At 40.1% G+C, this 24,423-nt stretch overlaps 1 protein-coding gene across 5 annotated transcripts in view; it reads left to right on the top strand.

Annotated features, from left to right (window-relative positions):
- prdm6 (PR domain containing 6) overlaps positions 1-24,423 on the top strand; it is a 113,658-nt gene that overhangs the window by 74,833 nt on the left and 14,402 nt on the right. For 4 of the 5 annotated variants that reach the window (XM_047380365.1, XM_047380366.1, XM_047380364.1 and 1 more), the window contains exon 7: positions 10,257-10,632. In XM_047380365.1, the coding sequence (XP_047236321.1) occupies positions 10,257-10,632 (376 nt within the window). Of the gene's footprint in view, positions 1-10,256; positions 10,633-14,379; positions 14,733-24,423 lie in introns of those variants that run through there. The other variant, XM_047380367.1, reaches the window with a different exon arrangement.

Here is a 24,423-nt window from a genome sequence, read left to right as displayed (position 1 = left end):
ACACATTTTTCAGGCCAGTATCAAAATATTTCACTTGAACTTAAAATCCCAGCAATTTCCTAAACCTAATAAAATAAGCAATTTTATTACTATTATCATGAAAAACATCTGTTCAATAAACTTAATGTATAGAGCTGTGCTGCATCATAATTAAAGATTAAAGGACTGATGTGTGAAAATCCTCTAGTTCATATGAATAATATGTAAAAACTATTAAACATGTTGCATTGTGTGGATCTTACCTCAGCATCTACAAGCCACTGACTGATAAATGCTCAAATCCCACGATAAATATTCTAATTTTGATTCAAATCTACCCTCCACTTTTATATTTTACCAGTCCACGCCGTAACCAAGAAAACACACAGCATGAAAGCACACACACACACACACACACACACACCCTGTGGTTGTTTACTGAAAGACGTTCCATCCAATCAGAGTCTGTCGGTTTGACACTCCACAGCCCAGCGGACCGCTAACAACAACAACATGTGCCCAGACACGGAAGAAGCAAGGGGTCCATTTCCTCCTCTTCTTCTGCTCTCCACTCCTACTCCTCTTCCTCCTCATCTTCCTGAATGTTTATCTTTATTATACCTGTAAGGAAAGTTCTCATAGGACCAGCAGATAAAGATCTGTAGAGGAAAAGACGGTAAACCCGCATCTTCTTTAAGTGAAATGTTATTATAGTTATCATGGTTTGTATTGGTTAGATGAGAGTTTCAAAGTTTTCTCCCATTAGTAGGATCATTGATGAATAAGATTCAGACAAGTTGTCAGATTAACTAACCAGTTTGTTTTTATGAGATAAACATTTTAACCCCCAGATCAGGACTTACCTGTTGGTATTTTTACAAAATGCTACATGGAAAGTTACAGACGTCTCATCTGCTTTACGAAAGAGTTTGCTTTACTAACTAACCATGTGTCCTTCAACACAGCGGTTGTTGTGTAAAGACTTGGTAGGGAGACTTGTAACTGTGTCTACCGCTGATTCAAACACAACAGTCTTACTACAAATTCAATCAACATTGAATAAAATTCTCAGCAGTCACTAAATTCTTCCTTGTTTTTATTAGTTTTCTTGTCTACTTTTTTTTTCTGGATCTGAGGAGCGTTTATGACCAAATTGTGGAGGACCAGGCTCTCTTTTTGGGCCATCTTCCGTTCGTAGTCACCAGAGCAAGACGTGTGTCGACATTCTTGACCCAATATCAAGTCAGTTGTTGGTGCAGGTTGGAGCTGCCCCTGATTAACAGCCCTGGTTGTGGTTTTCCTGGTCGTGAAGCTTGGTTCTGAAAAGGAAGGTGTCTGGTTTGGGGACCTCAGGGTCTAATCTGTACCTTCTACAAATCTGATTCTGATGCCATCTTTGCAGCATGCATGACCTTTAGTGCCCTCTGAAGTAGTCTGCAGTCAAGAGTGAAGTGGCCAGGATTGTAGAATAGATTAGAACACAAAAATCTATTTTTGTCCCTCAGTGCTGCTGGTACAGTTTAGGTGTACCAGCAGCAAAGGGACAGTCAAATGGGAGCATGCATATTCACACATGGTAGTAAGGTATACAGGTCCTATCAAAATATTAGCATATTGTGATAAAGTTCATTATTTTCCATAATGTAATGATGAAAATTTAACATTCATATATTTTGGATTCATTGCACACTAACTGAAATATTTCAGGTCTTTTATTGTCTTAATACGGATGATTTTGGCATACAGCTCATGAAAACCCAAAATTCCTATCTCACAAAATTAGCATATCATTAAAAGGGTCTCTAAACGAGCTATGAACCTAATCATCTGAATCAACAAGTTAACTCTAAACACCTGCAAAAGATTCCTGAGGCCTTTAAAACTCCCAGCCTGGTTCATCACTCAAAACCCCAATCATGGGTAAGACTGCCGACCTGACTGCTGTCCAGAAGGCCACTATTGACACCCTCAAGCAAGAGGGTAAGACACAGAAAGACATTTCTGAATGAATAGGCTGTTCCCAGAGTGCTGTATCAAGGCACCTCAGTGGGAAGTCTGTGGGAAGGAAAAAGTGTGGCAGAAAACGCTGCACAACGAGAAGAGGTGACCGGACCCTGAGGAAGATTGTGGAGAAGGGCCGATTCCAGACCTTGGGGGACCTGCGGAAGCAGTGGACTGAGTCTGGAGTAGAAACATCCAGAGCCACCGTGCACAGGCGTGTGCAGGAAATGGGCTACAGGTGCCGCATTCCCCAGGTCAAGCCACTTTTGAACCAGAAACAGCGGCAGAAGCGCCTGACCTGGGCTACAGAGAAGCAGCCCGGGACTGTTGCTCAGTGGTCCAAAGTACTTTTTTCGGATGAAAGCAAATTCTGCATGTCATTCGGAAATCAAGGTGCCAGAGTCTGGAGGAAGACTGGGGAGAAGGAAATGCCAAAATGCCAGAAGTCCAGTGTCAAGTACCCACAGTCAGTGATGGTCTGGGGTGCCGTGTCAGCTGCTGGTGTTGGTCCACTGTGTTTTATCAAGGGCAGGGTCAATGCAGCTAGCTATCAGGAGATTTTGGAGCACTTCATGCTTCCATCTGCTGAAAAGCTTTATGGAAATGAAGATTTCATTTTTCAGCACGACCTGGCACCTGCTCACAGTGCCAAAACCACTGGTAAATGGTTTACTGACCATGGTATCACTGTGCTCAATTGGCCTGCCAACTCTCCTGACCTGAACCCCATAGAGAATCTGTGGGATATTGTGAAGAGAACGTTGAGAGACTCAAGACCCAACACTCTGGATGAGCTAAAGGCCGCTATCGAAGCATCCTGGGCCTCCATAAGACCTCAGCAGTGCCACAGGCTGATTGCCTCCATGCCACGCCGCATTGAAGCAGTCATTTCTGCCAAAGGATTCCCGACCAAGTATTGAGTGCATAACTGTACATGATTATTTGAAGGTTGACGTTTTTTGTATTAAAAACACTTTTCTTTTATTGGTCGGATGAAATATGCTAATTTTGTGAGATAGGAATTTTGGGTTTTCATGAGCTGTATGCCAAAATCATCCGTATTAAGACAATAAAAGACCTGAAATATTTCAGTTAGTGTGCAATGAATCTAAAATATATGAATGTTAAATTTTCATCATGACATTATGGAAAATAATGAACTTTATCACAATATGCTAATATTTTGAGAAGGACCTGTAATATAAGAAAAAAGAGAGTGTACAGTATGGGCAAATTTACAGTATAATATTAATTTAACTCTGTAAGGCACTGGATGCACTCCTGAACTAGAAGAAATCTAGAATGCTCTGTCCAGACCAGTGATCAGTCTCTGTCCTGAGTGGAGCAGTTCAGGTTTCTTTGTGTTTTATTCCTGGGCGATGACAGAATGTGAAGAGAGGTGGGACTTGTTTTACAGTAACAGGTGTGGTATTTCAGTCTGTTGTTTTGAAGAAGGAAGTATCTTGAGGGCCAAAACCACTGATTTACTGGTACATTAGCATTCCAGCGCTCACTTTGGATCAGGAAATATGGACAAAGATGTTAACAAGTCGTTAAAATGATCTTCGTCAGTAGATTAGATGAGGCATTGCCTCAGTGATTCAAATTCAGTCAGAACAACACACAAAAACACAGATTAAAGTAACTTTGGAGAAGTACAACAAGTTTTAACAATTCAGTTAGAGTTTGGGCTGGTCCCATTTTACTGTCATCCATTCATTATGCACAGTTATGCAAACGGACTAGTAAGCTCAGCTTAGATAGCTGGAGCAGGAGTTCATCCTCATTAGCAAGTGGCAAACTACAGAAATAGGAGTTTGTTTACTCATGGTGAGAGTGATAGACCTACATGTAGGCGAGGAAGTAAGGGCACTAAAAAAAATCTCTGACCATTTATTAAGTAGGATGGAAATACCAAAACTAGGCCAGATAATATAGAGCAACTTTCTTCTTTAAGAGACATAGAAAATGATTAAAAGAACAATTCAACCAACAGATACTATCTGAAACAGGTGTCTTGAAAATGAGAGGCCACGTTTCAGGGATACGTACCTGTGTAAATAAAGGTGAGAAAAATAAATAACTGTGGAGACAGGAAAATTAAACAGAAAGATTCAGTACAAACCCTGAAACTCAGATTAAGGCTGAAACGATGCCATTTTACAGTCCTTCACCTCTTAACACCAACTAATCAAACTGCTTCCCGCTGTTTAAACTGTTGAAGTTCTGCAGTTTGCAGGGTTGGGGTTGGAAAGGGAACAAGAACATTTCTGCTCTGCTTTTTTAACGTTTTTATGACCTTATCTCACCATCCTGAACAGGTGGCTTTCATTATTTTAACCCTGTTTCAAGCAACATCTTTAGCATTGATTTAATCCCTAATTCTACCCTCAGATTTAACAGTGAATCCTGGGAAATCTGGAAACCTGCAGAGTTATGTTGATTCTTATTTCAAAAATTATAATTACAGGCTGTTCAAGAAAAAACCTTTTCAGTAGAAATTATTGTCTTTGCTGCTGCATTTGTTTGTTGTTTTGGGATTTTTATTAGTAACAGAAAAATCTTCTGCCACAGAAGTTTTTTATTCTGTTATTGCAGCTTTAATAAAACAAATGAGCCATCCTTTCTTTTTTGTCTTCAGCTGATGCAAAATGTTACTGCCTGTCCTTTAACAGGAACATGAAATGTGGGCGTATGACACCGGTGTTGGCCTCCTGCTGGTTGTTAATGATAGGTTATGAAATGAGAAAAGTTCAAAAGAGAATCAAACAGTGATTGTTTTTTTGCTGCTCCGATATTCTAGCCGACTGTGGTAAGTTTCACAGAATCTGGTCAGAGACCTTTCAGACAGGTGGGTATGACGCCATCACAGCTACTGATAATTGATCGTTCTCATTAAATATATTCACATACAAGGAGCTGTTAATTTACCAAATGTAAACTGGGATCAATGAAGGTTGTTGCTTTAGATTGAATAAATAAAGACCTATTTTGTCTGTGGGGTTGGGTGGAGTGGGCATGAGGTGTCTGTGGACAGTGTGTGGGTGTTTCAGGTGGAGAAGACCCAACTGTCGCTGGGACGCTTCAGCACTGTTACTTCCTCAGGTTCTAAATAGTTCTGCCTCATCTGAACGCTGAGGTCCACAATACAAAAGCAGAGTTGGTTGTTGAACTGAAGGATCCTTTCCTCAGAGTTACCTCTGCATACTGTCAAGATCAAAACTATTCACACCCCTGGCTGATTGAAATTGATTTTATTTAGTTTAGTTGATTTAGTTATTTTTCATAAAACCAAGAATGAAGGAATAAATGAACAGTAAAAAATTACTTCCCCTTTTTTACTTACATTTGAACAAATGTCCAGAGTTATCCTTCCTTCCGTCCGTCCGTCCTTCCTTCCTTCCTTCCTTCTGTCCGTCCGTCCTTCCTTCCTTCCGTCCTTCCTTCCTTCTGTCCGTCCTTCCTTCCTTCCTTCCGTCCTTCCTTCCTTCCGTCCGTCCTTCCTTCCGTCCTTCCTTCCTTCCGTCCGTCCTTCCTTCCTTCCGTCCGTCCGTCCGTCCTTCCTTCCTTCCTTTTGATCATTTCCGGCCCATGGGGGTGAGGTGGCTATCTCCAGCAGTCACTGGGTGAGGAGCAGGGAACACCCAGACCATTGTAGGGAATTATTCAAACCCTTCCCAGTAATCAATGGAAAAGCCTTTATTGACCATTACAGCACCAAACTCTTCTCATGATTGCTGAGCAGCTGTTTGCATCTTGACGATTTATCTTTGGTAATGAAGTTACAAGGCCTCTTTGCCATCACCCTAATTTTTTGTTCCCTCCTCAGATTCTCTATCAGATTAAAGTGGGGACTCTGGCTGAGGCCCTCAGGAACATAGATAGTTTAGTCGTCCTGAAATGTCCGATGTTCCCCAGGACCAAGTTCATCTGCAGACTGCCTGATGCTGCTGTTGAGTGACTCCATGTAGTCTTCATTGTTCATGATTCAGTTTACTTGTATTAAGTGGCCTAGTTTTTACTTGACACTATTTTCTCTTGATTTCGTTTTGCATTTATTAGTTTTATTTTGTAAAGTATTTTGGTCGATGCAAGGCGTTGTTGAAAGGTGCTATAAAAATAAAGTGATTTGATTTGGTAACCTCTCGCACCATCAGTCTTATCAGCGCGTTTGTCACTTCTGCCTTCATGCAACATCCTCTGAGATTTTGATCAGTGAAGATCATCTTGTATTCTTCAAAAATAGTTGGTAACTTGGAGACGTTTAGGTACGGCCTTGTAGCCCTTTGCTAAGTGGTGAGCAGGCCCAGTGCACAGCTGCAGGTCTTCACGGAGCTCGTTTGGTTTAGCCATGACTTGCCAGAAACCAACTGAGAGCTGCATTTTTTCACTTGTTCAGCTCATAAAGACAGCTATCCCCAGATAATCATGGTTTTTAGAATGCCTCATAAACTATTTAAAATAGTGGAAAACCTTGAATGTTCCCACACACTCACAATTTAACATGGGTATGAATACTTGTGGACATGCTCTTTTAACACATCTATTTCCTTTCCAGTCAAAACAAACATGTTGGTAAAGTTCAATTAAGAAGAAAGTCTGAGTAATGTTGTGCTTAACTGTATAAAAGCTGTTAAAAGCTAAACTTTGTTCAAAATCTCCTGTAATCTAAACTGGATTTTAGTTATCCTGTTTATCAAAAGAAGAGTTCAAAATAAACTACGTTTTATTGTGTATTATTCATGAAAACATTGCTTTGATAGAATAATTAAGTTCCTGCATTTCATTTGTACTTATTATTTCTTTGACCATTAGCTGTCCTTCAAAATAAATGAATTTGACAATAGTTTAGTTTCAGATGTAACCCCAGGGATGTGAGGTTAAAACATGTCCTGTAGGTCTCTGAAGAACAATAATCTGTGGATCCATGTCTTCTCTCTTTGTTGCTGTGAAGCCTTTTTTCTCTTGATGCGTGTTCTTCACAACATTTTAACAAGAGAGTAAGAGAAAGTAATGTTGACCTAAAACGCGCAGGAGGCTCCTCATATGGTTCTCATAACAAAGACAAATAGGCAGGATGTTGGGATGTGGTTGAATCTGATATGGTAGCAGGGGGTGGTGCTCCTCGCATGTTCTCCTCAGCTTCAAAAAGTTACTTTTAAAACTTTGATCTGATGTTGAAGGAAGGAGTCAGTTTGAATTCATGTCACGCCCATCTGGACCAGAACACACACATCCAGAAAGAAAGAAATCACAGACTCTGCAATGTTGCAAACTCCATCTGCATAATTCTCCCATTCTGATGATGCATTTCATACACAACCCAAACATATCGACTCACATTTTTTGTATCTACGACATTTGTAGGAAAATGAATTAAGTGAGGGCGAGCGGCACCAAACGCGGCCGTCGATAGTGCCGTCGGGCAACTTACAAATGGTGTAATTATCTCCTCATAAGGTTATTAGAGGATCAATGAGGCCTGATGGCCTGATGGCAGAGGTGAACTGATGAAGGATGGAAAATGGTTATGGTGCTCTGAGTGAAGAGATGCAACACAGACAGCAGTACAAGAGATGTTTATCTTCAAGCTTTTTATGCTTTCCACCTTTTATTTGCCAACTTTTCCTTCTGCAGAAAATGTATGTTAGAGTTTTCAGGTGATTTGTAAAAAAAATGTAAAAAGGGATGATTAACTTTGAACTAATCCCTGTAGAAGGGAGAAGGTGCACGACATTGACACTCCCTGCTGTCTTTAAAAACACGTTCCCAAGCCAGAATGGATATCTAGTTCCTCCAGTGAGTTCTGCAGCCGATCTTTGTGTTCCTCCAGGATGGTGGAGGTCATCTCCGTATCTCCAAGTCAAAGCCCGGTCATCCCGCAGAGCAATTTCAGATCATCTGTATGTATCCAGGACGTCTTTCTGTTTATCGTGGTCTATATTCATGAGCATAGTTGAGCATTGGATGGTAGATGGACCAATTAACCAGCTCAGGTCCTACTTCACCATGAAAGACTGGTGGAACACCTTCATTGCTGCAGACAAAGCTCTGATCCCTCGTCTGTCCGTGTTTCTCCATCATTTATCAAGAAACCATGATAGTTAAACTTCCCTACTTCCAGACTCAGTGAAACGGGACAATTTTTATTGACTTTTGACAAACTTACAGTTTATACTAGTAGGCATGAAATTCCACAGAACATTGTTACCTACCTTCATCTTCAGTGCTTAAATCTTCAGAGCATCTTCAGAACTGATCCCAGGTTGTCCAATTTGAATCTCAAAAAACTATTTTTTCAGTGATTCTGAACTAATCCACAAGGAGCAGTTGGAGCCTTTAAAGCCAATATCTGGTTAAGTTTAGGGAAGGAAAAAAAAACGTTTGGGATCATTGTCATCATCAAACTAATGATGATAGGAAACAAAATATCTTTCTGGTGTCAAAGAACAAGAGTTTGGGTCGCAGCCATCCACATGGCAGGTTTTCACAAACAAACCAGTTTTACAGAACCAAAACCAAAACCATCCACAGTAATTTAAAGCTAAAACAGACCTCTTAATGTCAATTCACACATGATGAAGGGTTATGGAGTCCAGATCTGTCAGTTGGTCAGACCACAGAACACAAAGCAGCTGACATTTGGGTCGAGTGAGGACAGCTGGCATCAGCTGGTTTACCCCAAATCTAATTTACACGCTTTTATGTAATGTCTTCATTTCTGTTCTATCATTTTACTCGACTGTTGGATTCACCAGCGACACTTTATCCTTAATCTGAGCTTCTTATCTGCCAGATTTATTTATCTTGTCAGCATTTATGTTCAGATTTCTTTCTGCAAAGAAAAACAGAACTGGAAAAATACAATTAGGTGGAGCACAGAAACCTATAAGAGAGCTCAGAGTATGAATGCACAGTCAAAATAAAGTTGATGGCTGAATTCAGCAGGGAAACTCACACTGATTGCACTTCAGTGTTTTGGTTTTACATTTATTTGCAGCTCAATTTCTCTGAGAATTAAATGTGGAAGTTTAAATAAATCAAATGTGTTCATTGTTTAAATAATTAATTTGCTTTTTAAATGTGTAAAAGTATCTAGAAGTCCTTCAGTCTGAATCAGTTGAAAACCCAAAGGCCCCAAACCACCAACAATCCAAACAATATGGAAAGGAAAGAAAGAACCAAGCATAAAATCTCACAGGACTGTTTTAAAAGTACTGGAGCATTTTATGGGATATTAATTTAGCTATAGTTTTCTCCAGAAAAATGTTTTCTAGAACCTTATCGGCATTCCAGAACCTTCTTATCAAGCCAGCTCAACGTCTTCAAGGAACAAGAAAGAAAGTCCAGTCTCATTTACGCATTTAGAATGTTATTTCATTTGACTGTTTTTATTTAATGTTATTTCATTTATCTTGGTGTTTTTATTGTACAGCTTCATAAATAAACTCCCCACATGGTGGAGTTGAATTAGATTTGTTCTTGAATTTTATCCTAGGTTGTTGTGTTTGTTTGAGAGCTCATACTAAAACATTAAAAGTTCCTTCAAACTGGATGAAAATCCTGCTGCGACCTAAAAGATAATTAGCTAGAACGTTGATGGTCTTTGTGGGGTCTTAGCAAGGACTTCTAGAACCTCATCACACTGTGCTTGCAGCGCTCCAAACAAGTTATTGCTACAGTCTTGACGCCGTGGCTTTTAGGCACATTTCATGGTTGAGAAAGGAAGAAGAAGGGTTGTAGCTGATGTTCTGCACTAAGCACCTCCTCACCTGTGTCCTCTCATGCTCCTGATAACCTCAGGAAATTACTGATGGTGTTTTCCTGCATAGAAAGTCTGAAACTGACTGTGGTGGTGCAGAAACCTCCCATAGATGAGGAATTCATTCAGATCGTAATGAAGGTTGTGGAAACAGACTTGTGCAGCGATGAGACTTGTTGATGTAGCATCATGCAAGTTTGGTGGCATCTTAGTTGCGTAGCTGGGTCCTGAGGTGCTCCAAGAGACCCGTGGCAGGGCGGGTCCAGAGGTGAGGTGCCGTCATCGGTGCCTCAGAGTAATGAAACGAGACATATCTGAGTCCTCAATGTGCAGTCGCGTTATGATTGTCTTCAGTCTGAATAAGGTTTCTTACAGCATGAAGAGGCTCCAGCATGAATATTTGAGGTTGTTCCAGCCCAGGTTTACATCATCTGTAGACTAAGATCTATTTTGATCTGCTGACGCTACATGAGCTCATCTTCTTCATGTTTTATATCCTTTTTTTTTTTTACAGTAAACGTCCCAGCTACAGTAATGGAGGCCATGACCAGACAAGAGTCCCTCCAGTCCTTCAGCAAAAACAGCAAACCATCCTCATCTTCATCATCTTCCACCCCCCCAGCCACTCTGTTACGATCCATGGTCTTCCCCCACTCCCCCTGCTCTCGGAGTTTCTCGCTGCTAGATAAGGTCGGGGTCGCGGTTCAGTCCGACTCCAGTTTTGGCCAGCTGGGGTCGAAGAACCAGCGAGTCCTGGCGAGCCCGACCTCAACCAGCCAGCTGAGCAGCGAGTTCAGCGACTGGCACCTGTGGAAGTGTGGTCAGTGTTTCAAGACCTTCACCCAAAGGATCCTGCTGCAGATGCACGTCTGTCCACAGAATCCTGACAGGTAAGAGAGTTTGTGTTTTAAATGGTTAAGTATTCATTACTGAGTCCAGGAACTGGTTCCAAACCCAGTTCCCTTATTAAAATAGACTTGACATGTAACCAAACAACGCTGATTCTTGTAAACTGTGAGTTCAAAATGAATCACTTTAATTCTGGTGTAAAACACAGTGGCGCTCAGTTCTGAAACATGCATAAGACAAGAAAGTTGGCGTATGATCATTTTTATGTTTATTATGGGATGTACACTTTGGACCCTAGTCTCAGGACGTGTGCAGGTTTGTCTGTGTGAACTTGTGATTTGATTCCTGAAGTTGTGCCAGCGCATCGTTAAACATTTAAATTAAAACGTATTTCAGCTTTTAGCTTCTGTTCAGCCAGCTGTGGCTGAGCGCGAGTGTCAGGAGGATGGATGTTGTATTTAAACCGAAGACAAACTGATTTTTACCCAGATTGACCTGTGGCTGTTAAGTTGGTTGTTTTTTCAAGGCTTTTTCTCATGGAGCTCAGTCAAAATCTAGACCCGCAGTTAAGACGGATGCTCCAGAGCCATCGCATGCAGGTTCGCTCCATGCTGGGATGTCTGGAAAGCTGGTCCTTCTGGTGGGAGGTGAAGGATGAGGGCGTATGAATTTTGGAGCGCTACTTCAGGGGTTCTGAAGAAAGAGATCTAACAGAAGATCAAGCCAGAGCGAGGATTCAGGTTTTGTTTGTTACTTTCAAGGTGTCATCAGTCAGCTGAAAGAAACTCACCTCTTTTTCCCGTCTTTCATTCATCCGCGTCACAGATTCTGTGGACAAGGAAACAGTGAAGGTGCAGAGTTTAAATTTCCAGCTGGCAGATTTATCAACCGGACTGTTTGGATCCGGGATACACGAGGTTTATATAAGTCACATGTTGACCATTTCTCCACCCAAATACACGCCTGTTTTTCAGACGCCTGCTGTGAGTTTAGGATTTACTGAAGAAAACCTTGACTTTTTGATCTAATAATACCAAAAAAATGATTTATACAAGGACAAATGACAAAGGAGAAACAGTGATTGTTAAGATGCTGTAATGATGCTGTTTCAGTCAGATGACCTCTAACCTTTGATGCTGTGGATCAGGTTTTCTCACCTTTCTTTCAAAATTCCAGGTTTAATATTTACTAATTTTGTTGACACTTTGACATGTATGTCCTCTACTATACTATTCAAAATGTTCCAATAATGAACTTAAAGTTGTGACAGAGTGAAAGTTTATTAGAGAGCCTGATAGTAACAGGGGGCTTCTGGGATCTGTAGTGTGCCGTTCAGTCTGTTCTCCTTAAATTAAGGAAGACTTTCAGATTCCTCCTGTTAAAGATCATGATGCAGAAATGTTGACCATGTCAACAAAGCTGCTATTCTCTGTGCTAAGATGCCAAGTCAGCATAATTCCCCTTTTCTGTTTCTTTAGCAGTGAAACCAGTTGGATGTGTTTTATATTCTGAGCTTTAGAAACATTAAAGATGTGACATAAACCGTTGCTGTAGATTCTCGGGACGTTGGACACTTGTAATTTATGACTTTCGTTGTCTCTTCATCACAACATTTTAGATACACTTTCTTACACTTAATGGGTCTCTTTATTTTCATGACTATTTACATTGTAGATTATTGCAACAAAACTGTGAATGAACACATGGAATTACATAGTAAACAAAAAGTGTGAAATAACTCGGAACATTTTTAGATTTTAGATTCTCCATAATAGCCACCGTTTGCTCTGATGACTGCTTCGCTCTCTTGGTGTTCTCTCCATGAGCTTCACGAGGAGGTCGCCTTAAAAAGAGTCTTGAAAGAACTTCCCAGAGGTTCATTGAGAGACGACTAAAGGTTGATATTTCAGTTAATATTTCGGCTACTTTCAGGAATCTAAAATATGAAACATAATAAAAGTTGTTTGCTACATAATTGCATATGTGCTCATCCCCGATTAGATCTACGTACAATGTGAAGCATCATAAACATGAAGAAAACCAGTAAATGAAAAACCTTTGACCAGTAGTGTTTGTGTGACAGCAAGTGGAAGTCTGTGGACTCGAGTGGAGAAAATGTAAAAGTGTTTGAGTTTGTATAACATCTGCCAAGTTAATTATGTGCAGCATGGATGGAGGAAGATGAGATCTATATGTGTGTCGGGGTTAGAGGATGTATTGGAATTTTTTTGCTTAGCTTTATTTTTTGTGGGGAGAGTCAGAGCAGCGTATAAATCACGGCAGCGCGTCAGTGAGAAATACCTCGCCTTACGGTGACGGGGCCAGGAAAACAGATGCCACTTATTCAATAAACTAATACTCATAGGGAAGAAAAATGTGGGCTGGATATGGAGGGGGGAGGAGGGGTCGATCTGGGGCTGCCTGTCAATAGGAAGGTTTTATGGGACAGAGGAGCAGATAAAATTCAGCTGAACAAGCCAAACAGAACAGAGACCTGCAGCTCCAAGGCTGCATTATCCCTCATATTCATGCAGCCTGGAGTCAGACCAGGACCTCCATCCTTGAATTAATCTGCATGAAAACACAAAGTCTAGCCTCCATATTTACCCGTCCACCCTGGGAATTCTAGTTACTTTGTCAAGATGTGGTCATGTAGAAGGTTCTGGAGGTTCTTTATATCATCTCAGATGTCCGTTGGCGGGTTGCTGAAGTTGTTTGTCATCAAACCAAATCAGATAAACCAGAGATGAACCCAGAAATCAGTTCCTTTTTTCAGCCTGATCAGCTGGAGGTCAGCCGGCTGGAAACGAATCCAATCATCTGATGGAAGTTGTTGGACCAGAAGACTCCATGTATAGAACCAGAACCAGATAAAAGTAAGAACCCCTTCTGTTGTGAAGCAGCAGATTTAAACTTCTGCTTTAATTTCTATATTCCACCTTCAGGGCTGTTGCTGTTTTATGTACCGATCTCTGGACTTCCTAACACATCTCCTCCATTCCCTCCCTCTCTTCATACATATTTATCGATGTTGCGTTGATGGGAACATCGGCGGCTGAAGACTGATGGCTCTTTATGTCAGTAAAAACTCCCCGGCTCCATCTCTTTCAGGTTTATTTTTTCTGCTGACTGTTTCTTTTTCCCAACTTTGTCATTTCCCTCTGTGTCATTTCAGCCGAATCCATCATGAGAGGAGCTGTTTGTTTATGTCAGCGAGGCCTTGGAAGTGCTTTTGATTGGCTTTTAAACCGGTACCAGGATGCTGGACACTGTTTAAGTTCTGTGATGATGATGAGTGATGAATCAGGGAGAGAAATGAGAACATGAATTAGCCGTGACGCCGCTCTCAGTCTTTCCATGTTCCAGAAACAATGCAGCATAAAACCGCAGGAGCGAAGTGAATTAATAACCACAGCTCCTGTGATGGATGTGTTTACTGCGCTGCTGTTTAAAACAGTCATTAGTGCTTTTTAGGGAAAACGGGTTATTATTACCAAGCGCTTTGATCGGCCGTCTGCACATCTCCTTCGGCTGGCTGATGGTGTTTATGGATCAGGCTTGTGTTTGTGTATGAATATAAGCACAGTTATATGTGAGAGGACAGAAAGTTTACAGCTGACTGAGAGGGTGTGTCATCACAGCCGAATGTTTACAGGGATTAACTCTTACTTCTGTCATTGTGTTGTGCCGTCTAACCGTGTGTTTTCACTTCAGCAAACCATCAACGTTTTCAGCAGTGCAGATAAAAAGATCTTGTTTTGTTCTATTTTCATGTTCTGTTATTCCAGCAATGCCCTCAGGGATCCTTCGCAGCCTTGAGTACTTGGAAAGCATCGAGAACAGAAGACGGAGAATGGAAAAATGATTTCGTTTCCAGATTCTGTCTTAAAAACATCATAAAGTCCGTCTTACACTGATTTATATTTAACTTAACATCTTTTGCTTTTCAAATCCCACCCTAACTTGATTTTCTGTTAAAAAATGTATATTTATGCTGGTATTCCGGGGTTTAAATTTAGTTTTCTCCTGTAAATTCTTGGATTTTGCTTTGTTTTTATTCTTTCTGTACTTTAGGATGTAACATGTGTTTCATAAACTTAGAATTTAGGAACAAGAGCAGAAAATAAACGATATATTAAATAAAATGCTTACTATAAGGCCTGAGTGTTAGAGTTACAGAGTGAGAACCACGACTTCAATCTTCTTGGATCAGAGCTTTAGACTGGACCTGTTTGGGGGCTTGAAACTGGGTCTGCTATTTGAGCCAAACCAAGAACTAAAACTCCTTATTTTTAAACTTTTACAAACAGAATAAAGGATCAAAATGTGCTTAGAAGACTCTCTTTACGGTAGTATTGCATTTTTACCCCACTGCTGAATCAGAAGCTAACCGCAGCATTTCTTTGTTTGGTCGTTTATTGAATATATGTTCATTAAACCCAGCTGGGTCAAATTTGTTGTAGAAAATGTCCTTAAAATCCGGTCCTGGAAAAGTTTGGAGATTTGAGACGACTAAATAAGAAAGAACCAGGGAACCAGCAGTCTATGGGTGTGGCCCTCATAAGGATTTTCACCAATTTGTTATCTATTGTGCTGGAACTGGTTCTCATTCATTAATCAGGTTTCTGCATTTATCCTAATTTTGTAGCAAAACGAACCGCAAACATCCATCAACTCAAACCCATCTTGGGCGCCTGAATTTTTATGACCCAAAGGTTCTTTTAACGTGACGATTTCGGCGTCTTTGGACACCACTGCTGTAGTCAGCCTTAAATAACGCTGAGGGAACCAATCAAAACCTTCTGTTGGTTTATAATTAAAACAGTAAAATGTTGACTGGAAGAAAGTCAGTCCGTTCACCACGGCCGCTCCAATGATCCTGAAGTTTATTTTTAAGACTTTATTATAAGGAATTTAGATTTTCTTTAAATACTAAAAGCTTTATTTTAGTTTTTATTGAAAGCTTTATTTTATCTGAAACATGTAGACTGGTCACTGCTACAGTTAAGACAGTTTCTGATCTGTGAAACCTTGAGATCTTCTGTCCATTTTGGGGCTTTAGGGCAGCCTTATATAAAACCTGCAGCACTTAGAGAGGTCAAATCTGGACTTCGGTAAATGTTCCTACGTTGTAAAATAAGCTTTTATTCAAGGGGCCGTTATTTGTGCTTGTGATTTAGTTTTTTCACAAACACTGTGAACATTTTATTAAACCCCGACAGATTGAACTTTCTAAATCTAGAAAACCGACAGATTTGATCCAACAAAGAGATACTTTATGTTTTAGTTTTTATCTTGCTGGGATGAGAAACTCCTTCATAAAATCAAAGTGAACCCTTTAAAAGATCGTTCTGGGCTCAGGTGAGCTCATTTTATATAAACTTGTTACTGCTTGCATCTGTGGGATATTATGGGTAAGCAGGCACCATAAATATTTAGTAAGAAATCAAACCATAAATGATTTATGGGCTTTAACCTTTAACATGCTGCTCCTTTCTGTTTTCTTGTTGAGCTGAGAAAAGTCTCAGAGCAAAAATAAGTCAAACTGTTTCTCTGTCATCAAACCGTTGATGTTAATCAGCTTACAGCAGAGATATATTCATATTTAATACAAACACAAATGTGTGGCGCCCTGCTGCTCACATTTGTACTGCTTTAAAAAAATAATCTCCAGGTTGCTGTTAATAAACGTCTGATTCACAAGGAGCTTCCTTCGATTTGCTCATTTTGCTGCTGCTGTCCGCCTCTTAAAATGTGTAAAAACAATTATATTAAAAATGTTAAAAACATTAAAAGGAATGAAACAATAATAAATGTAGGGATTTTTTGGACACTGAAATTAGGCAAATGTTCAACTCTTTTCACACTACACAACCATCCAGAGCCGCGCTGTGATGAGGTTGGCTTTTTGTCTTCTGGTTGATGAGGACATTATCGGACGTTTCTGCGTTAATAGATTCATCGATGCAGCCTGAAAGAGACAGAAACAAAGAGACAGAGAGATGGACGTTGGATACGATGACAGGAGAGGAGAAGCCATTTTTATCTGTGCTTGGATGTGCACACCTCTGCTCATGTCCATACAGTATATTTGTCTCATTGATTGTACATTGATGAGGTGAGAGCAGTGATTTATAGCCGTTGGTCTCTGGGGAGAAACGTCTTCATACGAGTCGGACACAGAAGACGTCCTCTGATAGATTGGACCACATCCATACGGATCAGTCGGCACACATCGCTCTGCATGACTGGACACTGCAAACACACCCATACCTTCACCGAGGCAGTTAGCCCAAAATAAACAACCAATCAGGCGGTTCCTTCGGTCGGCTCTGAGCACTAATCTACGGGTAAAACACACAAACAGTTACGTTTGTTTCCTTTCCTTTCAAACACAACAAACATCCTGCTCTTTTTCCACCTGCTTCATTTTGCTTTAAATTCAGTAAACGTCAGATTAAGGTTAGAGGCGCTTGCTTTCATGCCTAAACATGGATGATTTTTGTTCTGTGGGATTAAAAACTACCTTAATCAAGGAACTGTCACGGAGGGACATTTATGGACTTTGTTTGTGGCTTTGTGTTTGTTTACCTTTTGTTTCGATTTTTCTAGTTTGGTTTTTGTATCATGTTTTCTTTCCTCCCTCTTCCGCCTCCTAGTGTTTACTATTTAAGTTCTTTTATGGTTGTTTTCTTATTACTTGGTGTGGTTTATTATTATTATTGTAATTATTATAGTTCTTGGTCTTCCCTGGATTCTCTAGTTTTATTTCTCTTTAGTATCTTTGTGTTTAATTGTGTTTTATTATTTATTCCTTTGCACTCTTCTTGTTTACTAGTTTATTTTCTGTTTCCAGTTCATTCAGTCAGTGTGGTTAGTTTTGTATTCAGGTTTTCTTTATGGGTTCTTTGTTCCTATGTTCCCTCTAGTTTCTCTGTTTACTTTAGTCATGATTATTCCAGTTATTTGATTATTTATCTTTGTCTATAGGTTTGCTTGGTCTGTGTTTCTGTTTATTAGTTACTTTGCTCATCCTCAGCCTTTGTTTCACCTGTTCCCTGTTTTCTCTGATTACCTGCCCTTTGTTATCCCTCAGTATATTAGTTGTTCATCGCTGGTTCCTTGTGTTTATCATACCCTGTTCTCAACCCACGTATTGGTGCTGAGTTTTTCCATGTGCCTCCAGAACCTCTTGTAAGTTTTTGGATCAGGACTTTTGTTTGTATCTGCAGTGCCTTGATTGGTTTCTTTGAAAACCTTTGGAAATAAAGCTGAAAACCTTTTACAACATGTTGCTGCCCAGCTCTTGTCTGCACTTTGGTCCGCCCACAAACCACATTATGACAGAAACCTGCAGCATTTTTTCTTTTTTTGATAAAATTGTTGAATTACATAAGTTTGTATGTGTTACGGTCCTTAAAAAGAAAGGAGGAACCGGTAGATCAGACCTCAAAGAAACCCAGAAATATGTCAGAAAATGCCTCTAAAAAACTAATTTATTCCAACAATATGAGTCATAATTATATTTAGTTTTATTTCTCTTCAAAAACATGTTTGTAATTTATTTTGTTCTTTAGTGGCAGTTTAGTTTTTCTGCAGAGCATCAAAAGCTGAAGTTCATTTGCTTATAAGTTTAGTTTTTTAGTATCATCTGACTTTATTGCATTATGTAAAACCAGAACCAGAACCAAACATGGAGAAGCAGCTTTTAGTTCTTATGTTCCACTAATCTGGAATAAACTGCCAGAAAACTTTAAAAACGCTGAAACCAAAAGTATTTGTTTAGAGTGGCCTTTGACTGGGCCATCTAAACATTAGTTAAGTTTTCATTCAAACTTTCCTTTCAGTTTCTTATCATCTCATTTTATTATTTATTTTCTATCATTTTAATTATTCATTTTTGTTCTCTTTACTTATTTTATGCCACTGTAATGTACTTTTCCTATTATGTCTCTTTATCTTTTTTTCGTGTACATCTGAATAAATAATTCAGACTGTTTCACTAAACTTTCTCTTCCACCAGTCAGTAAAATCTGCATAGCCTTGAAGCAAGTATTTCTTATTTAGTATTCACACACCTTCATGTTCAACCAGAACATTGCGAGTATTTATCAGGATTTGATGCTTCACACCTACAGAAAGTCCTAAATGATTTTCACAAACGAACATCTGAATAGTGTGTTTTATGTTTATGTTCAGCTTTGCGCATCTCTGTGACCCTAAAGGACCTCCAGCTGTAACTGCAGAGGAAGGAGCTTCTATGAAGTACCGACCCGGGGGGAGATATCAGAGGCACGTTTTTCAGATTTTTATTTGAGAAACGTTTGAAACCCATAATTTTCCTTTCACCTCAGAAATATGCTCTGCTTTTGGTCTGTTAAATAAAATCTCAACAAAATGGGATGAAGTTTGTGGTTTTGATGGTTTTAGAACATTTGAAGGCACCTTTTAGGACCAGAGCAGTTGAATAATTGACACATTGTCAATGAACCTCTGCTCCGTCTCCTCCTCTGCCCATTCCGTTGACCTTTGACCTCCCCCTGATGACGTGAAGGCGTGGGTTCGGGCCGAAACGTTTGGTTCTCACGCAGCCCAGCGAGCTCCGAGCTGGTTGGCAGCTCGGTTCAGTTTCACACAGACCTTCTGCCTCTTTCATCGGCTCATGTGTTGGAGGTGTGGACTCAGTGAGACGTCCACACCGATTCTGTTGTTCTTACCACATGTTGTGTTGAAAGGTGTCACAGAGTTTATTGTCCAGAGCCGTATTTCACGGACGTTTTACGATGATTAATTCTGCTGATCTCCGTCACATCAACACAGAGCGGAGCTGAGAGTAAGCTCTGCGGCAGGCGGTTCTTATTCTGATCTCGGTCCAAACGAAGTGCTGTTAGTTTGTCTTCGAGACATACAGAAGTGGCTGTCTGTGTTTTTGTTAGTGTGGTACACTGTCGACTCTAACATATGGGGGTGTTTGTGCTGTCAGTGGATGGAGAGGTGGTCACACTGATTAACTGCTAGATGTTAACAACCGCTGAGAGGTCCAGAGTAACTTTACAGCCGGAGATTTGTTTGTACTGGTCCAAACAAACAGAGCTGTTGGCTCCATCCTCTCTTTATTCAAGAAATACCAACGCCTTAAAAGTTGAAGTTAACAAACTACTGTAACTGAAAGGACTGATTAGTGAATCGTTTTCAGAAGCATGCATACATTAAAAACTCCTTATCTACTTTGGTTTATTATTTAGAACAGGAATCCAACAGGTTCTGGTCCGAAACCTGCCTACACCAACATTGTTTGGGTCAGAGTTGATGCTGCCTGATGCTGATGATTCAGGCATCAGTTGGTGAAAGTCTCTCAGGAGATAAACAGACCATCCTCAGCTGCTTTGAAAACCAAACCAACGGATCACGATTCGTCACAGAGCAACAAGGAAACCTAATTACTGCCAAATAAACGACTTCATGGCTCCGCATCGAAAATGATCTACTTTAGTTAAACATGCTGGCTTAAAGTGGACTGTATTTATCTAGACTCATCTGAGGGGGGTCGGTCATGGGATTCACAGGTCGTTGCAGCTTTCACTACCCTGTGCAACTTGACGGAGACACTGGGGAACACCAGGAACTAGCTACCTCTTTTTAACTGGGAATTCATCAGAATAAGCTGGAGAATGCTCCTGATGAGAGGGAATCATGATGGATGGAGGGACAGGTGGATGTTTGTCTGAATTTGATCCTTGGTTGGAGTTCCTTCTGGTCTTAAGCTTCTTCCTGGAGGACTTCAGTGTGAGAACCTTTCTATACCAGCACTCATTTAACTTCTCAGTCACCTCGATTTCTTTCATCTCAAGCAGCTCAAGTGTTTCTGCAGCCTCAGTTGACCTGCGGATTAAATACCAGTTATAATGCCGTTTAAACCGCAGGACTACATGTGTGGTAATTCATGCATCTGAGAACATATTTGCATGTGCTTGTGTGTGCAGATATTTATGTTCACATGGCCTCTTTGTGTGTCGGTGCTTCACCTCCTCCTCTTTCCACTGTAATAAACAATAACTGGGCATTAATCTCCCGGCCTGCCGCCTTAATAAATAATATCCACACATTCATCAACTTAAACTATTCACAATCAATGCGGCTCTTCATAGAAAACCCACCTAATAAATAGTGGAGCGGCCCACTGAGGCGTGAACTTATAGACCAGCCGGCTGATAAATGAACCCACCCCCACAGAGAGACGCCTTTTATGTGGAAAACTGCAAGTGAGAATTTTTCGATTTTATATTAGACTATTTTACTCTTATTACTGTTAGTGTGTGTCTGTCCTCTCGGGGTACTGTAGGTATTTGTGATTTATGAACGCGATGAAGATGTTGGTGCATTTGTTTTATTCTAGTTCTGGGCTGTGTTGCTGTTTCCTGTGAGCTTCTGAAGGCTCAGTTTGCTCTTAATGGTTTGAAAGAATAAATCGCTTTAATGTGAAGCAGCAGCTGAGGGCAGAGATGTTTCTGCTCTTCGTACAGTTACACAGAAACAGGCCAACAAACAGTCTACAAGTGCATGTTTGCTTTCATAAAGAAAATGATATGAAACACATTGGTTTACCACACAAACAGCATTATCATTAATTAAATTATGGTTCACCAACATCACAGATGCCTCAGGGAGCTTCTACATTCACACCATCTGTCCCAAAGATTAACAACTCACCTAAAAATAAACTCCTCTGAACCCTGAATTATCAGGAACTAATGTTCACACGGAAACATGAGATTTACCCAAAAATGCATTTATTAAACGTCCAGCTTGATTAAAAGGATTTTAACAATAAAACTGATCAAAAAATGCAAATGCAATATTTTTTTAAATAACAAATATGACACAGTTTGAAACTGGACTCATTCATGACTGTTACTAACATAAAATAAAACTGTATTAACTCAGATTAAAGTCAAACTGTTGATGCCTCAGTTAAAAGTCTTGAACTGTTTGTTCTCATTATGACTCTGCAGCTGCTTCTGATTTAAATATATCCATCTATTTTTTTTAGTGTGGTTATGATAATAATCGCGGTGATATCAAAGCATTTAGGCAAGATATTGATTAAGCTCAAGATAAGATCTAACAATTACCTTACATACATTTTATTTCATTTCAACTTGGCTTAATTTGCATAACAACCAAAACACATTCAGTGGCATCATCTTCCTGTTGAAGAGCCTCAGTCAGAAGGACCTGATGGGTTTATCCTCGCAAACAATCAGTCACTGTTAACAGCCTGGGGAATTGGCTTAGGTAATGTGATCTGAGACCCCTAATCAGCTGCTTAATGTGACTGACAGCAGATAATCACCTCAGTCTCTGCTGACTGGAGATCAGCACTAACTGAACCTTCACTACAGTAGAAATACAAGGAGCTGCACTGCTGAGCTACACATCCAGGGCTGATCATTTAGTTTTATCTGCTCATCTTCTGACATCTGCTCAGTCTGTAAGGATGTTCATCTCTTTTTAAACTGGCTGAAGAAGACATTCCTGCACCTGCTGGAGAACCTCGTTGCCTCCGTGTTTCCTCCATCAGTCCCGAGCAGGCTGGAGGTCTATCTGCTGTAAACACGGATAGACCTCCACTCTCTCGATTCAGTCTCTGGTTTTCCTTCCAAAGGGTCCGACTATGTGGTGATCTGTGGTTCTAGGCTGCTTTCTTCTAAGAGCTCACAGCCATGTTCTACAAAGATTTCTCAACTCAAGTTGTACCTAATAAAAAAGGATTTTATTGAAGGAGCTCAATGAAAAAAATGAAGTATTGAATTAAATTAAATCATAATTGATTTAATTCAGTACTTGAAGACTTGGAGCTCAGTTCAACACATTTCTGTTGTGTTTTAATATCTGAGACCTTCCCTGTTTCTTTAAGTCCAGCTTTGTATTCTTTGGCACCATCATGGAACAGTTTCCCTTCATTTTTATCAAGTCTTTTTTATCCTGATGACACAAAGATTTTGAAGCTCTTAAACTGACTGGATGTCTTTGTTTTTGCTTTTCATCTGAACAGACAGAAAGAAATATCAGAAATCTGGTTTAAACTTTAAATTTCTAATGTTCTTCAGTTAGTGTTAAAGTCTAGCATTTAAACTTAAGTTCTTAATGTGAAACAATGCAGTCCAACACCCTGTTTACACAACGATCTATTGAAAACTGTTTCTGTTAACACATCTCCATGACGACGTTTTAATTGCAATCTCCGTTCACATGGCAACACTAGAGATAAGAAGATGGTGTAGTTCCCTCTTCAAGCCACTAGTTGGTGGTATGTTCTTTGAAACTCAACAACATGCACAAACACTTCCTGCTTAGAAAACTGGAGAGAATAAGAGCTCCATGTTGGAGAACTGTTGTTAGATTGAAGAGAGTCAGCAGCACACTGCAATCTGCTTTTGTTATTGTTAATCTCTTCTTCTGCTGTGGGTTTTAAACTGGTCGTCAGCTGTTATGTTGTGCATGTGCGCATTGATTTCGACTGATTTCAGTCATGATGTGCATGAGCCAGGCCTTTCCCATAAGGATTACATTTTTTCCCGTCTACACGACAACGGAGGCCTTAGAAACCATCACACTCTGGCTCTAAAACAGTGCAGATTTTCAGAGAAACGTGTCCCGTTTTCATGTAGACAGACAGTAGAAACACAACAAAACTCTTCCTTTTTTTACCAGTGTAAACAGGGCCTAATGACCGGTATTCATCGTGTCATTTTGGGCCTTTGCAGACGAAAGACAAAGATAATAAGAAAATCCTGGAAAAATCTTTGATCGTGGCTCTAAATCTGTGAGGCAGGTTTAAGGACGGCCTTGTTGGCATCTTGCAGCCTGCGGCTGCCCGTGTCGGTTATTTAGAACGACTATCTCGCGGCGTAACAGCTGCTACGACCCACGTCTACTAATCTGCCAGTAGAATCGCAGCAGGAAATGGCCTAAGGTTGGCTAACCAGCACCCCAATTTGGCCTCTTTTCCCCGGCCATGATTGCGTCCACATCCCCTCCTCCTTTTCCTCATATTTATTTGCATTTTATCAGTTTAATCTATTTTCTCTGTGTTTACACATAGGATTAATTTTCTGTATGCACTCTGTTTACTGATATCAGCTGAAAGACTAATAAAATAACATTTTATGCATTTAGGCTCAGACGGTGGTATTCTGTTTTGTTTTAGTTTTATCGCAGCTAAATATTTTTACTGTTATTTCTGATGTCTGGGAAATGAAACTGGAAAACCGAGGAGATTAGGAGGAGATACAAGCTGGAAGTTTCCTGAAATAACTGGAAGATGGATGTTCTCAGATCAGCAGGACACTCTATTAGCACACATGTAGCTGTTGTTTATGGTTTGTTTTACTTTGATTTGGTCCCATTTGGGCTACATCCACACACACTTTTAAAGCCATCTTGTTGTGCTACCGTCTCTATCTGTGGCTCCTCACGCTCCATGATAAATGGTCCGGTCAGGACCCGGGCCTGTAGTGTGCATGAGGTTTGCGTTGCCACGGTAACCACAGCAGTGTCCGACTTCCCCCACCCTATGTGGGTGGAGGCCATCTTTGTCCAGTTTCTCTTCTTTTGTTTCATATTTGCAAAGTATTCTGGGAATCCAGCTGTTTTAAACCATACATTTAATTGAAAATGTTAACTTTTGGTCTGAATGACTATTAGAATAATTACATGTGATTTAGTCAGAACATACCACTAAAAACCTTAGTTATAAATATTCAAACAATTGACATACAAAAGCACATTTAAAATAAGTAGCAGAAAAAATATCTATAATTTACTATTTA

This window comes from Girardinichthys multiradiatus, chromosome 12, assembly GCF_021462225.1.
Source record: "Girardinichthys multiradiatus isolate DD_20200921_A chromosome 12, DD_fGirMul_XY1, whole genome shotgun sequence".
NCBI lineage: Eukaryota > Metazoa > Chordata > Actinopteri > Cyprinodontiformes > Goodeidae > Girardinichthys > Girardinichthys multiradiatus.
The sequence above is the reverse complement of the archived record's forward strand: the minus strand, read 5'-3'. Positions and strand labels throughout refer to the sequence as shown.